This window comes from Rana temporaria, chromosome 4 (genome assembly GCF_905171775.1).
Source record: "Rana temporaria chromosome 4, aRanTem1.1, whole genome shotgun sequence".
Lineage (NCBI taxonomy): Eukaryota > Metazoa > Chordata > Amphibia > Anura > Ranidae > Rana > Rana temporaria.
In genome coordinates, this window is record NC_053492.1 from 229154981 (window position 1) to 229174577 (window position 19597).

The 19597-nt window shown below is 41.7% G+C and overlaps 1 protein-coding gene across 1 annotated transcript in view; it reads left to right on the forward strand.

Annotated features, from left to right (window-relative positions):
• The window catches only part of LOC120937037 (CD109 antigen-like), a 124684-nt gene that overhangs the window by 74275 nt on the left and 30812 nt on the right, over nt 1-19597 (forward strand). The window contains exons 16-23 of the mRNA XM_040349959.1: nt 293-322; nt 1297-1366; nt 1964-2066; nt 10765-10882; nt 13238-13351; nt 13479-13697; nt 16696-16846; nt 19113-19289. Coding sequence (XP_040205893.1) covers nt 293-322; nt 1297-1366; nt 1964-2066; nt 10765-10882; nt 13238-13351; nt 13479-13697; nt 16696-16846; nt 19113-19289 — 982 coding nt within the window. The remainder of the gene's footprint in view (nt 1-292; nt 323-1296; nt 1367-1963; nt 2067-10764; nt 10883-13237; nt 13352-13478; nt 13698-16695; nt 16847-19112; nt 19290-19597) is intronic.

Below are 19597 nucleotides of genomic sequence, written 5' to 3' on the forward strand. Positions count from 1 at the left end.
CTTATTCTCGAGTCAATACGTTTTACCATTTTTTTGTGGTAAAATTAGGTGCCTCAGATTATATTCGGGCCGGCTTATACTCGAGTATATACGGTAGTTGTTACCTTCTTTGGCAGACATGAATGTACTAATCTGTATCTAATCTTCTACATAAAGGCATTGATTCCAATGTTATGAGGTCTGGTATATGTAATTGCCCCTGCTTTAACTGCATTGGTGCTTTAGGAAGTATTTATTGAAAGAATTAAATATTTTTCTGATGTCCCCTGATAAGTGTTCTTTTGTTTTCTAGATCAATGACAGCTTTTTAAGGTATTTTCAGGTAAGTTTGCATAGAATGAAGATTTTCCTTAACACTTTGCTGTGGTGACTATAACATTTTGTATTCCCCTCAATTTTGGTCTTGGAGATGGTGCTCACCATTATGAGAGATGAATCCCACCAGCAAGATCACAAACATCAAAGAAATGCCTAACCCATCCCTTCTGTTCCAAATATAAAAAAAGGTTGAGGCTTGAATTTATAGGTAGTGAGGAAAAGTAATGCTGCGCTGTATGGGGAAAGTGTAGGTGAAACTAGCTGGATACACCTAATGATATGAGGTAGTGATCAGTAAACCAAATTAATATGACATAGGTGATGACAAGTATAAATGACTAAAATAAACATAAATGACACTCAAACGTGAATAGCCAAAGTGAATAAACCTTCCAAAGGTAAAGTGCTAAGTGCAACTGTGAGAAAAAGTCCTCAAAAACCGTTGTTTCACAAATTCTTCAATGATATAAAATGTATAAATACAAATACGTATAACAATACAAAAGTGCATCTGTGTCCATGTGCAAACAGCAGAAACAACTGATGAAAACCAACAAAAAGTGCTAGTGCTGGTGCCAAATTTCCAACATGGATATACTGTATTTATTTGCATTTATGTTTGTGTTTTGTTCATTCACTATATAACGTGAGGATGGTAACATTCGGATAAAGGTCTTGTTAATAATGTATTTATCATTATTTTATCAGGCCTGCTTGATGCTAGTTAAAGCACAAAAATGCAGTGTGTTCAAATTTTTACTTACTGAATAACGTTCAGTGCTTAAGGATGAACCGACCACATTAGGATAAATAGGAGTTGAGTGAACGGCTTCTTCATGCAGTAAAACACATGCACAATTCTCTATGTTCCAAATCTCATTACTGTTTTGCAAGGTTTCCTTTTCGTTGTGTTGTTCATGTTAGCAAATCGTTTTAACATACGTTTAAAAAATGATTCATACTTCTTTATATTAATAGAGGCGTCTAATAAGTCTGACTGATGGCGTAATCTATGAAACATATGGTGGTATGGGAGATATGTCACGCGGTAAGTATGAATTGGACTGACTATTGTACTAGCTATTGACTATTGTTCTTGCTATTCCTTAAAAAAAAAAAAAGCCATCTTTAATTTATTGAGACAAGTTTGTTTTTCTCTAGTTTTGTGAAATATTTTAAAATACCTACATTTTCCACCACGTTGAAAGAATATACAGTATATGTTAATTTTTTCTGACACTTTATGGAGTGTAAATGTCTGTTTCTAACTATAATAGCAAAAAAGCAATGATCAAATCATTATTGCAGTGTGCATACAAATTGCATTAATTATACCCTTATGATTTTTGTTAGTAAACTTTTTTAAAGTAATTTTTTGGAATATATTTGACAAGATGAGGCAACTGTAAAGCCAGCACATTTTTTACTTACTATAGATGGCCTTGTTAATTGGGCTTCAACGAAGTTGGGTTTTTGTAGTGTTGATTAGTGCTTGGCCTTGATGTATTATTTTCTGAAACAATAATTTATTTTCAATAGTTTAATGTTTCATAAATGAGTTTGCTAACAATACTAATGTCTGTCTTCATTATCATTTAATTTTGTCCACCAGATTAAGTTACTTTTTTTTTTTTTTTTTTTTTAGAAATTCCTAGGCTTTCTATGAATGAAGAAATTGGAATACCACAATTCCTACCAAGCATGCCAGAGTTTAAAGAGACCTGGATTTGGCTAGAAACTAATATAAGGTATCATACACTGCAGTGCTGGGAAAAAGGCTCTTCAGCATCCAAGACAAAGATGCAAAAGCGCACCCCAGCTTCCTCAGGGAAGAAGGGGGGCACGGCGGGTGACAGGGGGTGGGGAGCAGAGTGCAAAGATGGTGGGGGAATACAGGGTAATAATAGAGAAGGGGTGTCAGGTAATGGAGACCAGGTTAGTACGTAGGATGAGCCGAGTGGGTTGCAGCATGATAGAAGAACAGTGGAAATTGTTGGAAGGGAATGACGGAGGTGAAAGGGAAAAGAGGGTGGTATTGCAGGAGGTGGGGATCCTCTTCAGAGAGGGTAGAAAGTGGTAGGAAGCAGTTATAGAATGGTCACCATGCTATAAACAATGCTGTGCAAGTGTGTGCACAAGACTGTACATACCTTTAGAAGGGGCTCATAAATGTTCCACAAACAAGGTACAGGCATGAATTATCTGTCACGCAAAACACAGTAGCAAACAGCTGTCATTTTCAAACTATAAGCTTGTCATGTGTAAAGGTAAAACAGTAATAATAGCAGAACGTTTAGGGATATTTTGTGTTGTGCACATGATTCATACTCACTTATTGCTCAGTGGGGTTATCATATAATAAGGTCTAAGTTTGATGAAGTTAACAACTTAGGGCCAGATCCTCATAGCGAGTACGCCGGCGTATCTACTGATACGCCGGCGTACTTTCAAATTACCCGCGTCGTATCTTTAGTTTGAATCCTCAAACCAAGATACAACGGCATCTGGGTTTGATCCGACAGGCGTACGGCTTCGTACGCCTTCGGATCGTAGATGCAATACTTCGGCGTCCGCTGGGTGGAGTTTGCGTCGTTTTCCGCGTCGGGTATGCAAATGAGCTTTTTCCGACGATCCACGAACGTACGCGCGGCCGTCGCATTCTCTTACGTCGTCTCTAGTCGGCTTTTTCCGGCGTATAGTTAAAGCTGCTATTTTGCGTCGTATAGATAGACTTGTGTAAAAGAAAGGGAAAAGGGAATGGGAATAATTTGCGCTTAGTAAGGAATGTATGTTAATAAAACAATTAAGATAGGGTCCTGAGAAGGACGTCCTGCTGCTAAACACTACAACTTAGATATAAAGTGTAAAGAAAAATGTGCAAAACAGTGTAGCGCAGTGTACCCCAGTATAGATAGACTTGCCATGTTAAGTATGGCCGTCGTTCCCGCGTCGAAATTTGAATTTTTTTTTTTTGCGTAAGTCGTCCGTGAATAGGGATGGACGTAAGTCACGTCTAAGTTCAAAAAATGACGTAGTTGCGACGTCATTTCGTGCAAAGCACGGCGGGAAATTTCGAAACGGAGCATGCGCAGTTCAATCGGCGCGGGGACGCGCTTCATTTAAATGAATCACGCCCCCTACCCGCCGATTTGAATTACGCGCAGAGAGATACACTACGCCGCCGTAACTTACGGCGCGAAATCTTCCTGGATTCCACTTAAAGCCAGGTAAGATACGGCGGCGTAGCGTATCTCTGATACGCTGCGCCTATCTAAATGTATGTGAATCTGCCCCTTAAAGACAAAGAGAGATCTTACATGGGTGATTGAATATAGAAAACCCTGAGCAGCTATAAATATGTTAGTTCTCAATATATAACATTTATATATATATATATATATATATATATATATATATATATACTGCATGTGTGTATGTATATGTGTGTGTATATATATATATAGTGACAGATGCTAGGCTAAAATGATCCACATGGCGGTAGATGGGAGATATTTTTCACCCAGAATGCAGTCTGAGATGGTTGTGGGTTCCAAAGAAGACTGGTGCTCTTGTGTGTTTTGATTTTAGTCCAAACCCATGAGCTCTGGCGTGTCAGAACCTTGTCCGAACCCACCCGAGTGAGCCCGCCAGGAAGCTGTCAGTATATTGGGCCAATCGTATGTGGCTGAGGCATTTCCTCTCCAGCAGTCACATGTATACATGGTCATTGTATACTTGTGGCTGTGATGCAGGGAATGCCCTGGCTGCAGATGATTGGCTCAGTACAGACTAGGATCAGAACACGCCCAAGGTCATTGCTAGTAAGGAAACTAGATCAGTCTCTCTTTGAAATGATGATCCTAGGAAACCTCTGTTGGGCCTGGAGTTCAAGCTGCGGAAAATAATTGTGTGGGGCCGCAGCCTGGTCACCCTGGCCACAAGTCTACCTGCCAGAATACTTGGCTTGTTAAAAGAAATAGGAATCCTCAGAAGAAGGGGGCTGTGCTACAGAAATTTGAAAAGAAAAAAACTCTGTGAATAGTGAACGGCAATTTGTTTGCTGTGCAAGCGCATTTGCAAGGTTCACCTATCGGACTGGGAGTTGTCTACAGTGAGGAAAAGCAGGACTTTGCTTTTTTTTTTTATATATATATACTAAACACCTTTTCTGTTTACCTGGTATAGGAAAATAATGTTTTGGCCCAGATGCTTATTTAAACTATGTTCTCAATGCTTTAACCACTTACCCCCCGGACCATATTGCTGCCCAAAGACCAGAGTACTTTTTGCGATTCGGGACTGCGTCGCTTTAACAGACAATTGCGCGGTCGTGCGACGTGGCTCCCAAACAAAATTAACGTCCTTTTTTTCCCACAAATAGAGCTTTCTTTTGGTGGTATTTGATCACCTCTGCGGTTTTTAGTTTTTGCGCTATAAACAAAAATAGAGCGACAATTTTGAAAAAAATGAATATTTTTTAAATTTTGCTATAATAAATATCCCCCAAAAATATATAAAAAAATATTTTTTTTCCTCAGTTTAGGCCGATACGTTTTCTTCTACATATTTTTCGTAAAAAAAAATCGCAATAGGCGTTTATTGATTGGTTTGCGCAAAAGTTATAGCGTTTACAAAATAGGGGGTATTTTTATGTCATTTTTATTATATTTTTTTTACTAGTAATGGCGGCGATCAGCGATTTTTTTTTCCGGTACTGCGACATTATGGCGGACACTTCGGACACTTTTGACACATTTTTGGGACCATTGGCATTTTTATAGCGATCAGTGCTATAAAAATGCATTGGATTACTATAAAAATGCCACTGGCAGTGAAGGGGTTAACACTAGGGGGCGGGGAAGGGGTTAAGTATGCATGGGTGTGTTCTTACTGTGGGGGGGGGGGGTGGCCTCACTAGGGGAAACACTGATCCTCGGTTCATACATTGTATGAACCGAAGATCAGCATTTCCCCTGCTGACAGGACCGGGAGCTGTGTGTTTACACACACAGCTCCCGGTCCCCGCTCTGTACCGAGCGATCGCGTGTGTCCGGCGGCGATCGCGCCCGCCGGGCACACGCACGGGGGTCGGGGGCGCGCGGGGGGCGCGCGTGCGTGCCACCGGCGGCGCGCGCGCGCCCCTAGTGGCGGCTGGGAGAGAGGACGTCATATTACGTGCTCTCGCCCAGCAGAGCCATCTTGTGGACGTATAATGACGGTGCGCCGTCGGCAAGTGGTTAAAAACAAGTGATCCCAACACTAGTGTAATTTCATTAACATTTAGGGACCACTTTTCTGTCTTCTGTTGAAAGATTCAATACACTAGACAAACACCAGAAAGGAAGAAACTGCAGCCTAATGCCCTGTACACACAATCAGTCCATCCGATGAAAACGGACTGATGGATTTTTTCATCAGTTATCCGATGAAGCTGACTGATGATCAGTCGTGCCTACACACCATCAGTTAAAAAAACGATTGTGTCAGAATGCGGTCACGTAAACCACGTACGACGGCACTATAAAGGGGAAGTTCAAATCCAATGGCGCCACCCTTGGGGCTGCTTTAGCTGATTTTGTGTTAGTAAAAGACGATTCGCACTTTTCTGTCTGTTACAGCGTGATGAATGTGCTATCTCCATAACGAACGCTAGTTTTACCAGAATGAGCGCTCCCGTCCCCTAATTTAGTCTGAGCATGCGTGGATTTTTAACCGGTGGACGTGCCTACAGACGATCGGTTAGTTAACCATCAGATTCGCGCTTTTCTGTCTGTTGCAGCGTGATGAATGTGCTATCTTCATAACGAACGCTAGTTTTACCAGAACGAGCGCTCCTGTCCCCTAATTTAGTCTGAGCATGCGTGGATTTTAAACTGATGGACGTGCCTACAGACGATCGGTTAGTTAACCATCAGATCATTTTAAAACAAGTTCCTAGCTTTTTTAACCGATGGATAAAAAACCGATGGGGCCCACACACGATCGGTTAGTCTGATGAAAACGGTCCATCAGACCGTTTTCATCAGACAAACCGATCGTGTGTACGCGGCATTAGTGTTTTATCTGCACCACAATACCCTATCTTTATAACAATAAAATCTGTGTTTTTAAAATTCTGCTAGAACTAGAAATTCCAACAAAATCCATTTGCCATACAGCACATGCATAGGACAGGTTAAACCAATTGGTTTCTATTAAGAGAACTAAACCAATCAAAATTGCTTTAGAGAAAGAATATTAATAATTCCTGTAGGCAGGTTGTCTGTTATACGTCCCAAAGATAAATGGCCCCTCCAAAGGAATGAATGCGATTGTTCTCTGCACTTGTACAAATGAAGCGAGGGATTACCCAGAGGGTTTGCAGCGATGGTCACGTGGCTTCAATTACAGAGTGGATTTTGAAGTAGCATGAACAGATGAATATTAGGAAATTCAGTGTTATGTGTGTATGTATGTTGGGATGGGACAGGGGAACATAAGGAATGATCATACAAAAGTGTAGTCATTCTTTAAGTACTGCAGGAGCCCCCCTTCCGTCCTGGAGGCACAAAACCTACACAAACCAATTTTTATAAGTCAGTATTTGTACAGAACACTCTCATTTACACTCAGTTTTCTGACAAATACCAGTACTGACATGTAGCTAGATTCAAGTAGAGCGTCTTAACTTTGCGGCGGCGTAGTGTATCCTGTTTACACTACGCCGCCGTAAGTTAGCGAGGCAAGAACATGATTCACAAAGTACTTGCCTGCTAAGTTACGGCGGCGTAGCGTAAATCGGGCGGGCGTAAGGGCGCCTAATTCAAAATCGGCTGAGGGGGCGTGTTTTATGTTAATGGAGGGGTGACCTGACGTGATTGACGTATTTTACGAATGGCGCATGCGCCGTCCGTGTACATATCCCAGTGTGCATTGCGGCAAAGTACGCCGCACGGTCCTATTGGTTTCGACGTGGACGTAAATGACGTAAATCCCTATTCACGGACGACTTACGCAAACTACGTAAAATTTTTAAATTTCGACGCGGGAACGACGGCCATACTTAACATTACTATTCCAGCTATTTGATGGAATAACTTAAGGCCTGAAAGTGCGTTACGTAAACGGCGTATCTTTACTGCGTCGGGCAAGCGTACGTTTGTGAATCGGCGTATCTACTCATTTACATATTCTAGGCCGACCGCAATGGAAGCGGCACCTAGCGGTCAGCCTAAAAAGTACACTTAGGACACTTACGCCGCTCGTATCTGAGCCTAATTTAAGCGTATCTGGTTACCAGAATACGCTTAAATTTGCGTTGGCGCAGATTCAGACTTAGGCTGGCGTATCTACTGATACGCCAGCCTAAGTCTTTCTGACTCTAGCTAATGTTGTCTATTTGGGTCTATTTCTCTGTCAATGTAAAAATGCAATAAGAAATAATGTTTTATGCACAGGAGGGTATTTGGATGAGCAAAGCAGTAGCAGCTCTCCCTTTCAAAAAGGAACATTTTCAAATGTATCAGTCCTCGTACACACGGCCGAGGAACTCGACGTGCCAAACACGTCGAGTTCCTCGGCGAGTTCAGCCCTGAAGCCGCCGAGGAGCTCGGCGGGCCGAGTTCTCCCATAGAACAACGAGAAAATAGAGAACATGTTCTCTATTTTCTCGCCAATTTCCCTGGCGGCTCCATCGGGCCGAAAATGTACACACGACAGAGTTTCTCGGCAGAATCCGGCTCTGACCGAGTTTCTCGCTGAATTCTGCCGAGAAACTCTGTCGTGTGTACGAGGCCTTATGCTTCACTGGAACCAAGAGCAATTTGCTGGTCCTTGCAAGCTATATATATCCAAAGACCATATAAACATGCAAAACAGAGTGCATTGGATGGTGCAAATAAAATCACATTTTAATGAATACAAAGAATGAAATTGCACATGCAATAAAATGGTTTGCGTACCACCAGGGCGCAACACCTCCAATGGAGAACCAGGTTATACAAACCAATGCTAATGACACTCTTGCTAGGTAGCCACAATCAGGAGTGATGTGAGCAGGGATGATATCATCTGAGCACTGTAAAACTATGTTCTGATCATATACTGTACATAGAAGTCCCCAAATTGTGGCAGGGGGGACCAGACTTCAACCTTGGGTTAGTAGTGTAGCTACACTGCATGTTTCTGGGCCCATCTCCAAAACCCATCAGCTTTCCCACTATCACCTTTTGCTTTGTTTTCTAACATCTTTGGGTCATGCAAATGTGGGAAATGTAACTGCTCTGCATGTTATTTTATGGGGCACAAGAAACACTCTTTCAATAACAAGGGTAGGTGTAAATGTATTTACTACTCATCCTCTTATGTCATCTATTGTTTGACTTGACCTTGCAGACTCAACTACTTAGGCAGCACTATAAAACCAGATTTGATGAATATAATTTTAACTTTTTTCATTGTGTTTTATTTTTTTAAATTATGATCTCTATAGTAATATTTCCTGCCAGCACTAATTGGGTTACTCCAGGGACTCTATTTATACACAATTTGTTACACAACCTATTTTGTTACCATGAATCTTCACTTTGATTTTATTGAGAACTTCTTTTATTATTTGGACCATGTGTGAATTCTGATGACACCTAGTGGTCAGTAGAGATTATTACAGTTTTACACATTTGCAGTATATACAGTGCATGTTCATATGGGTCATTTTAAACCCAGGGTTCATGTATGTATTTATTTTTATGTCTTATGCAACCTGTGTTAATAGCTTACAAAAAATGTGGTTTTAGCCTGGATCAACCAAATCAAAAAAATTGATAATAATCATATATCTAAAAATAATTCAATGAAAATATTCCAGCTTCATCCACAAGGGATGCAGTTCCAATGTTCCCCCAAAGAAGACCAAAATTAGAACACTATGGAAAAAACACTGAATTTTATTAAGTAGAAAAAAGATATATAGTGCAACAAAAACACATATAGAAAATGGCAGATTAACAGAGTGGTATCACAGTTAAAAAAGACAACGTTGTCAATTAAAATCAAGGGAATTGCAGCTGCGCATCACACATACATAACTCAATGACCAAACACACCTGATTCAGGCACACAATTAGTGGAGCACAGCTCAGAGTGGGAACACTCCCAGACTTTAGTATATTGAACAGTCCTGTGTGTAGAAAGGGGAGGGGGGTTTCCAGTGAGCTGAATATGCTGTTTGAAAAGGGTAAATCCAGAGATAAGGGTGTTGGTTGGATGGATGCGTGGAGGTATATCTGTCACTTTGTCAGTAGGACAAAAACTTGCTAATCACAATGGTAATAGAACTCAGATGCAGTCCATAGAAAAACATTAGTGTGATTAACGCAAGTGTGCACAGGCTTCAATAGGTACATATATAGCACAGGTATGGCGCTGGGCTGCAAATATGGGGGAGAGTATGAAACACAGGGGTCAAGCTGGTATGTCCATAATGTAAAACATTAGGTAAAGATGACAGAGCTCACCAGCTGGTTGGTAACAGTCCTTCACCTGTGTAGCCTCTCAATACCCCATTATACTCACAGGACACAAGCTGGGGTTTCAATGTGCTGGGCGGCACACACACATGAAAAGACAGCAGCACACTGCTTCTCCACTGTGTGATCCGTGCTGCAGTAAGACCATGCAAATAGCAGGCAAGCTTCAGGTATGATCCTGTGTGAAGTCAGGCAGCCAACCAAAGAGCGCAGGAAGCCGGTGGAAGAGACAGAGTATATCCTCAGCAACTGCTAGTTCCCAGATGAAGTGCTGATGTCAAGCTGACTAGTTTCAACAGCCAATGAACGCTGTTTTCTTTAGAGCCAGAGCTCTGACTTCACACAGGATCATACCTGAAGCTTGCCTGCTATTTGCATGGTCACATCTGGCTTAAGGTGTCCAGATGTCAGACAGCTCCTTTGGGCACCAAATAAATGCCCTCTCTTACTTTATTTTATGGCTCTCTTAGTACCTCATCACTCTAATGAAGGGCATGAGCTTCAAAACATGTTAGTTGAGGTACTCTGCTCCAAGGTTGAAGTTTGTTCACGCTGCTACACTTTGGGGACTGCTAGGTACATAGTCACCCCATGGTTTTACACCCCATTCCTGCTCACATCTCTCCTGATGCCAACAGCCTAGTGGGGGTGTACTTAGCATTGGATTGGAGGACCTGGTTATCCATTGGAGGAGTTTCTTTCTGGTGATATGCCCTGATCAAACCACTTTACTGCTCTGTTTTGTGCTTCTATCTCCCCGTCAAACAGTCTGTATTCTTTCGTTCAGAATAGTGGCACCAAGAATAGACTTAAGAAATAGCATTTAGGTCTCCTTGCCAGGCCACCTGCACATGTAGAATAGTTACAGAAAACGTTTGATGTGTTTGCAAGAATACTAAAGCAATGAAAAGTAGTAATTCAGTACCATGTTTTTCAACAGCTCAAGTTTATCAAGAAATCTTCAAGTAACTGTGCCAGACAAAAATACTACATGGGTGGCCACTGCATTTGTTATGTCTGAGGGACTTGGGCTGGGGATTACTGGTGTGCCTATTGAGGTAATTTCGAGTTTTCTTTACTTTCTTAAATACGTTTTTGAATCAGAATCATGTGGATCCTTAACTATAGAGAGGTAGTAAAGTTGGGAATAATAAATGATGCACCTGGGGAAGAGCCAGAAGGCTTGAAAGTGTTTTGCAGCTCTGTAAAGTGCAACTTTGTAAATATTACATATTCTTCTAGCCTTAAAGGGTCACTAAAGGAATTTTTTTTTTTAGCTAAATAACTTCCTTTACCTTACTGCAGTCCTGGTTTCATGTCCTCATTTTTCGTTTTTGCTTTGTTGTTTCTGTAATTCCTCTCTGTTCTGGACACTTCCTGGTTGTCTGTTTCCTGATCACCACAGTACTGGGAGATTTCTCACTGTGGTGACTAATCAAGGAGGTGTGATTACTGTGTGTCAGCACCAATCCAGTTTCGTTTTACAAAGCATCACTGCCCTCTATTGGTTCTTTGTCTCTGTACATCAGAGAACCAGGAAACAACAGCAAAAACGAAACTAAACTGCAGGTACATTATATAATTGTTTTTTATCTATTTTTAATCATTTTTAATGCGTAAATCAGCGAGATACGCCTATTCACGAACGTACACTTTTCCCTGTCGCAGTAAAGATACGCCGTTTACGTAAGGCATTTTCAGGCGTAAAGTTAGTCCAACAAAAAGCTGGCCTAGCCAATGTTAAGTATGGACGTCGTTCCCCCGTCGAATTTTGAAATTTTTAAGTCGTCCGTGAATGGGGCTGGGCGTAATTTACGTTCACGTCGAAACCAATAAGTCTTTGCGGCGTAATTTGGAGCATGCGCACTGGGATATGTCCACGGACGGCGCATGCGCCGTTCGTAAAAAACGTCAATCACGTCGGGTCACGATTTATTTGCATAAAACATGCCCACCTCTTCACAATTTGAATTAGGCGCGCTTAGGCCGGCACGTTTACGCTACGCCGCCGTAACTTAGGACGCAAGTGCTTTGTGAATACAGCACTTGCCTCTCTAACTTATGGCGGCGTAGTGTAAATACGATACGCTACGCCGGCTCAAACATATGCCGCCCTACGTGAATCCAGCTAAATGTCTCTATACCCTGTAAACAGTCATTTCAGCTAAAACAAAAATTTCCTTTAGTGACCCTTTAACTACAGACAGTGGGAAAACATTGATATTTGATGAGTTATTATAAAATGTGACCATTTCATTGGATAACAAGGCTAACCATTCAATTGTGGTAGCAGGTGGGTGGCAAAAGGAAGTTGATCTAGGTCTAGGAAAATGGGAGGTGTATAGTTGGCCACACACTGATCCAAATTTAGCCAGTTGGGCAAGGACCAGCTAAATTTTGAACAGTGTGTGAGCCGCCCCTCCTTGACATCGATCGTTATATTGAATTCTGCCGATGTGACATGTTGGAAATTTTCTTTCTCAGGCCCCATACACACCATAGAATCTATCCGCAGATAAATCCCATCAAATGGGTTTCTGCGGATAGATCCTATGGTGTGTACACGCCAACGGATATTTATCCGCAGATAAATCTCCCCTGGAATGGATTTCCAGCAGATAAATATTTGTCGACATGCACAGAATATCTATCTGCTGGAATCCATTCCAACGGATGGATCCGCTCGTCTGTACAGACTTACCGGATCCATCCGTCCAAAGGGATTCCCCGCACGCGCCGTAATGAATAGACGCATGCGTGGAATTCCTTATATGACAGCGTCGCGCCCGTCGCCGCGTCATAATAGCGGCGACGGCGCGACACGTCATCGGCAGAGGATTTCAGCGCGGATTTCAATGCGATGGTGTGTACACGCCATCGCATTGAAATCCTCTGAAATCTTAGAGAGGATTTATCCGCGGATACGGTCCGCTGAACCGTATCTGCGGATAAATTCTATCGTGTGTATGGGGCCTCAATCAACGGCTGCCGCTGTCAGAGCACAATGTCCGGTTGAGAGTGGGTTGCTCCATCCACCCTGTTTGTGTAAATGGGCAATTCTGTTCACTGAATAAAATAAAAAATACTTCTTTACTCTGCAACTGTATAGTTGCTAAAATGCGCAGGGGAGATAAACCTTTAAGCTGCATAAAATGCATAGACCTGAGAACTCAGGTGCATAGATCTTGCCTCAGGGGCTCCATGAACCAGTAATTCAAACAACCAGCATTTATCCAAAACTGAAATGTCTGCACCGAGTGCACTTAGCCTTCAATGCTAAAAAATGTTTATATTCTTTCCATTTTTAATTTATTGTCATCTGTAGTTCATGCAAATAAGCTATAGGTTTTCTGTTTATTTTATTTTTTTATGCTAAAACAATATTTTATTTATATTTTATTTTTTATACCTAGCTGTCTGTGACGAAACCTCTTACCATGACATTTAATATGCCAAATATGTTAACAAGAGGCGAAGAGTTTATCCTGGAAGTAATGTTGTCAAATTCCTTAACAGAAGATATGCAGGTTTGTTTTTTATTACATTTTTTGGCATTGTTTTGACATTTGTGACAAGTTCCTTTTTAGCTATGCTAATAATACAGGGACATACTAAATATAAAGTATATTGACCCAATTTATTAATGTGTTTCAGGTTTCAATTGCACTGGCATCTAGCAATTCATTTGACATAATTGAAGCCAATAATAACACAGGCTTTGTAGCAGGACAGCGCAATGTGAACATCCTCAAAGCGAATGGAACTATTGTTTTCTTTCCTATAAAGCCAAAAGTACTTGGCAATATTACAATAACTGTTACAGCAACTTCAAATGCAACAACTGTTTCTTTGACCAGATATTTTGTAGTAAGGGTAAGTCATAATCCTGGTATTAAAAAGAGCCTTGAATATTCTTGAATATAGGTTATATGACTTTATATATTGTACACTATGTGGCTGATATGCTTGGTCTTGCATTGTAATAAAACGTATAATTTCTGGTTGTTACCTATAATATGGGAACAAACATAAATTGTCTTCCTATGATCCAAAATTCTCTTGTATTTACAGTTTGACCCTGATAATAATACGTAAAGTGATATTAAAGGTTCAAATATTTTTTTTTAAATAACAAACATGTCATACTTACCTCCACTGTGCAGCTCGTTTTGCACAGAGTGGGCCCGAACGCCGTCTTCTGGGGTCCCTTGGCAGCTCTCTCGGCTCCTCCCCGCATCAGATTACCCCCTCTGGGAAGCGCTCTTACCTGTTTTTGATGGACTTCTACCACTTTGCATTATAGTGAACTGATAAGTGATTCTTTTGGAGCTTTATCATACTAGTATACTATTATCCCGGGAAAAGTAAACATTTCCGCCATTTATTCTGTTGGCTGTTAGATCTTCTATTAGTCACTCATCTATAGATAGATATATAGGCCGGGATTCAGATACATTGGCGTATCTTTGAGCGGGTGTAGCACATCTCATATGCGCTACGCCAACGTAACGTAGAGAGGCAAGTACTGTATTCACAAAGCACTTGCTCCCATATGGACGCCGGCGTAACGTAAATGGGCCGGCGTAAGCCAGCGTAATTCAAAGTAGCAAGGCAGTGGGCGTATTGTATTATAATGAAGCTTGACCCCATGTAAATGCATGGCCGATCGAACGGCGCATGCGCGCAAATTCTCAGAATCACGTCGCAAATACTCCCTAAGATACATCGGCTCAACACTTTCGACATGAACGTAACCTACGCCCAGCCCCATTCACGTACAACTTACGCAAACAACGTAAAATACGACACTGTTCCGACGTTTCCGACGTCCATACCTTAACATGACTTACCCCTGCTTTATGAGGGGTAAACTTACGCCGGACGTACGCCTTACGTAAACGGCGTAGCTTAATCCGACGGGCATAAGTACCTTCGTGAATCGGCGTATCTAGGTCATTTGCATATTTGACGCGTAAATCTACGGAAGCGCCCCTTGCGGCCAGCGTAAATATGCACCCAAGATACGACGGCGTAGGAGACTTACGTTGGTTGTATCTTGGCAAATTTCAGGCGTATCTAGTTTCAAGAATACGCGTATAGATACGACGGCGCACATTTGGACTTACAACGGCGTATCTGGAGATACTTTGTCGGAAGTCCTTTCTGAATCCTGGCTATAGGAGCTAACTTTACTGACTTTAAAATTGTAGACTTTGGAACTGTCATCATCATCATTCTGGCTTCACTATCTAGTAAGCTATTGACCTAGAACATGCATGCAGGCTGCAGCCAACCAAGTCTGAAAACGCTCCTATACTGTATCCTTGTTGCAAGTCAAGAAATGACTGGCGAGTGAAGCTGGAAATACAGCCCTGGAGCCTGCCATATCAAACAACTATATCACCAATATTTCTGTATTCATATTTCCTTTAGAGCATCTTCACAGCAGGCTGTTCTGTTGCAGTCCGTTTATACCTGACGGTTTATAGGGGTAAATAGACCATATGAACAGGTCTAACTGAAAAACTGACCTGATCAGACTCTTTGTGTGAAAATAACTTAATGGTTTGGGATTAATAATAATAAACCCCTCCGCTCTACAGTGTAAAAAAATTAAATAATTTATAACCGTAATACAACACAACCAGCTGCTATACTAAAATAACCCCCCAAAAATGTGAAAAGGTATGCAGACAGTGGGAACCCAAAGTCCCCAACAGGTATAGCACTAGTAATCAGTGCAAACCGTGTGCACTCATCTATCAACAAATACAAAATGCAAAAAATATTGTGGTGAAAAAACAAAAATAAAAAAAATATATAAATGAATAAAACATAAAAATGTGTTCATAAAAATAAAATATTTGAACAGTCCCAATAAAAGTTCTGTAAAACTGTGTATATCAAGAAAACATGTCCCAGATCGTAAAAAACACCCAGTGAATCTTCAACCCAATCAGACTTTTTCTCACCAGAAGTGCATGCCTATTATATTGCAAATTAGACAAACATAGCTTTTACAGCTTTAAGCCTGGTACAGTACACACTAATCGTTTTTTTATTTAGTTAAAAAAATGACAGTCTGGTTGGAGCCACTGTATCAACGATCCAACGTTATTACAGCGATCTCCCACTCTGAGCTGTTGTGTTCTGACAAGGGATGGCCCTATTTCAGAACACTTCAGTCAGCTCTCTCAGACATTGGCCAGTCGGGAGTCAGTCGGCTGCTGGTTTTCCAGCATGCTCGTCCAACTGTCAGACCTGCTAACATACACATGGGCCAAATGTCGGACATTTTTTTTTTAACCAGCCAATGTCTCCCAACATTCGGTCCATCCCACTGGATTAGCATCTGGGGAAATAATCCTCCGCTAACTGCAGTAGTTCCACAAATCCAAGGATAAGTAGGTGAAAATCATAGGGAAAAACTCACATGCTGACATTTACCTATAGGTAAGCCTATACAAAGGCTTACCCATAGGTAGTGTAAATATCTCGTAAACGTGTACCGTTTTGGAGATATTTACATTGCATGCAGCCAGTGACATCACTGAAGTAAGGGCCACTGGTGCTGTTCCTTCCGAGCCCTTTGCCGAGAACGGAACAGAGTCAAAGCCTGCAAACCTGGAAGCAAAACATGTGAAAATGGAAGCAGCTGCAGTGCTGACATCGCGATGTTGGAACAGCTTCGTTTTAAGGTAAGTTTCACATAATGTGCTAGTATGCGATGCATACTTGCACATTATGACTTTACCTTGCAGGAAGAATAAAAAGTCCAGTGGTATACAACCGCTTTAAAAACATCTGATATGTACATTAACATTGCCTCCTGAAATAATGCTTCTTTTTTTATATATTTTACTTTTCAAAGGCTGAAGGTGTGAAGAATTATTATTCAGAAGCTACACTTTTTGATGTTCGTGGTAGTGCCAATGCACCTAGTACAGTATCAAAGAACTTTTCATTTGCTTTCCCCAGTGATTTGGTACAAGGTAGTGAAGAAGCATTTATCACAGTAGTTGGTAAGAATTCCTTGTTTTTTCAATTTATCAAATAATTTTAGGATGTCTGCTGCTTTTAGTAGCTTACTGCATAAACAGTTGTTTAATTTCGTGAATTTGTTCCCTTTATGAAAAAATTTGCACATCTGTCACATAGTTCAGACCATCTTATGTTATTATGAAAGGAGCAAGAAAATTGACATATTTATTTCCCTACATTTTATTAGGTAGGCATCTGTGTGGAGGCTCTGTGTTTTACATGTTTCGACAATAGTGAAACACTGATCTCCAGCTACTCCAATATTGGAGTAGCCAAGGACTAAGGCCCCTTTCAGACGTGCGGACCGTATTTCCACTTTTTCATCCATCCGTTTGCGGATGAAAAAGGGACATACATTGGTCCCTATGTGATTGTGGGTGTCAGCGGATTAAAAATCCGCTGACACCCGTTATCACCCGCCTCCGCAAAGATCCGATTTTGCGGACGGAAGAAAACCCTATTTTTTCTTCCGTCTGCGGATCAGATGAACGCGGACAGACGGTCCGTGTTCATCCGATCCCCCCATAGGGGAGAGCGGAGAAAAGACAGGGCGGTCCCTGCACAGGCATTACCTTTGTGATGCCTTTTATCAAAGTGATAAAACTGTGTCTTGCATGACCTGGTCCACTGTGCGAGTCCCAATCACAAGAAGACACTCAAAATGCTGATGTGGTTTAGAGGGAGGGGGGGGGGGGGGTTAGTTCTGCATGGTCTGCTATTTATATACCCTTTGGGTGATGCCTGGTGATACCCAAACTCTGCCCACTCACAGGTGGGTGGTATAAAACTACTCATGTGACCCCAAACAAGGTAAATGCAAACAAACAGTAATTTATCCTAACCAAAACACACTGGCCCAGATTCAAGAAGCACTTGCGCCCGCGCAACCATAGTTGCGCGGCGCAAGTGCTTACTTGCTCCGGTGTAACGAGTGCTCCTGATTCAGGAACCTCGTTACACCGACTGCAGCCTAGGATGTGACAAACATAAGCCTCCTTATGCTTTCACATCCCAGGCTGCATTCTTGCGTTGGCCGCTAGGGGGCGCGGCCTTTGTGATCGGCGTATAGTATGCAAATTGCATACTACCACCGATTCACAAAAGTTGCGCGGGCCCTGCGTACGCAAGGTACGGAGTTTCCGTACGGCGCCTTTAGCATAAGGCTGCTCCTGCTAATAGCAGGCGCAGCCAATGCTAAAGTATAGCTGCGCCTCCCGCCCGTGAAATTAAAATTTCACGTCGTTTATGTAAGTGAATCGTGAATGGCGCTGGACGCCATTCACGTTCACTTAGAAGCAAATGCCGTCCTTGCGACGTCATTTGCCGCAATGCACGTCGGGAAAGTTTCCCGACGGAGCATGCGCTGTTCGCTCGGCGCGGGAGCGCGCCTTATTTAAATGATTCCCGCCCCCGGCGGGATCATTTACATTAGGCAGCCTTGTGCCCGGCTGTTTAGCATATTGCCCGCGCAATTTATGGAGCAACTGCTCCGTGAATCGCGGGCAAAGCGCAATATTTGCGTGGGCGCAGAGAAAAAAATTTGCTCTTTGTCCACGCAAATATTGCGCGATTCTACCTGAATCTGGGCCACTAACACCAATTCTGACACTAATATTGACACTGGTCCTAACGCCAACACTTACACTAATTTTATCCTAGATCAAGCCCTAATCTAGTCAATCTATCTTTATTTCTATTTTTTTACAGACTTCCCTCTAGCAAGGAAAAAAATATGCAATGTGCCTTTTTCCCTTGCAAAGGAGAAACAATTCAGGAGCTGGTCCATTCATCGGTTCTCTTGGCTCCCGATTATTAGGCCTCATTCGCACTTGCTAATTGGGCCCTTTGCGACTACCCACAGGAGACTCAGCCAGGTTACCTGCGATTAGCTGCTGGTGCGAAGCCCCATTCAAAGCTAGAGGAGATTAACAACACAAGCAGCTATTTGTGGTGTTTCCATATAATAGGTGGTTCAAGTGATAAACAGCAGATGATCGCCTCTGGACGCAGACCTTTCAAAATCATGCTTATGATGTTAACAGTTGTCTACACCTTGTTTGTTTAGCCATCTCCTCATTTGATTGCACAGAAAATGTTTTACTTTTATGGCCAGCTTGGCTTGACCCAGATGGAAGGAGTGAATCTTTATGTTGCTTTTATTACTCACTGAAGTACATTATATAGAAACTGAAATTGGGACTGAGATAATACTGGTATTAATCCAAATATTTTCTTGTGTTTCAACAGGAGATCTTCTTGGACCTTCAATAAACGGTCTTGACAAACTTATAACAATGCCATACGGCTGTGGAGAACAAAACATGATTGTATTTGCACCAAATATATACATTCTTCTGTACTTAATAGCAACTAATCAAATCGATGCAAATATAAGGGAAAAATCGATAAAGTTCATGGAACAAGGTAATATGACAATTGGTAATTATAATGCAAAAAAAGTAAAACAAAGTAAAATTTTGAAGTATGCTGTGAATACAACAGTCATTTTCTGTTTGGGATCAGGGCCGGCCTTAGGTGTTCAGGTGCCCTGTGCAAGCAAATCCTGTGGCGCCCCCCCCCATCTTCACAGATAGATAGATAGATAGATTTAAAAAAATGAGAAAGAAAGAAAGAAAGGGAGGACAAAGAGAGGGAGGAGATAGAAAGAAAGGGAGGAGAAAGAGAGGGAGGAGATAGAAAGAAAGGGAGGAGAAAGAAAGATAGGGAGGAGA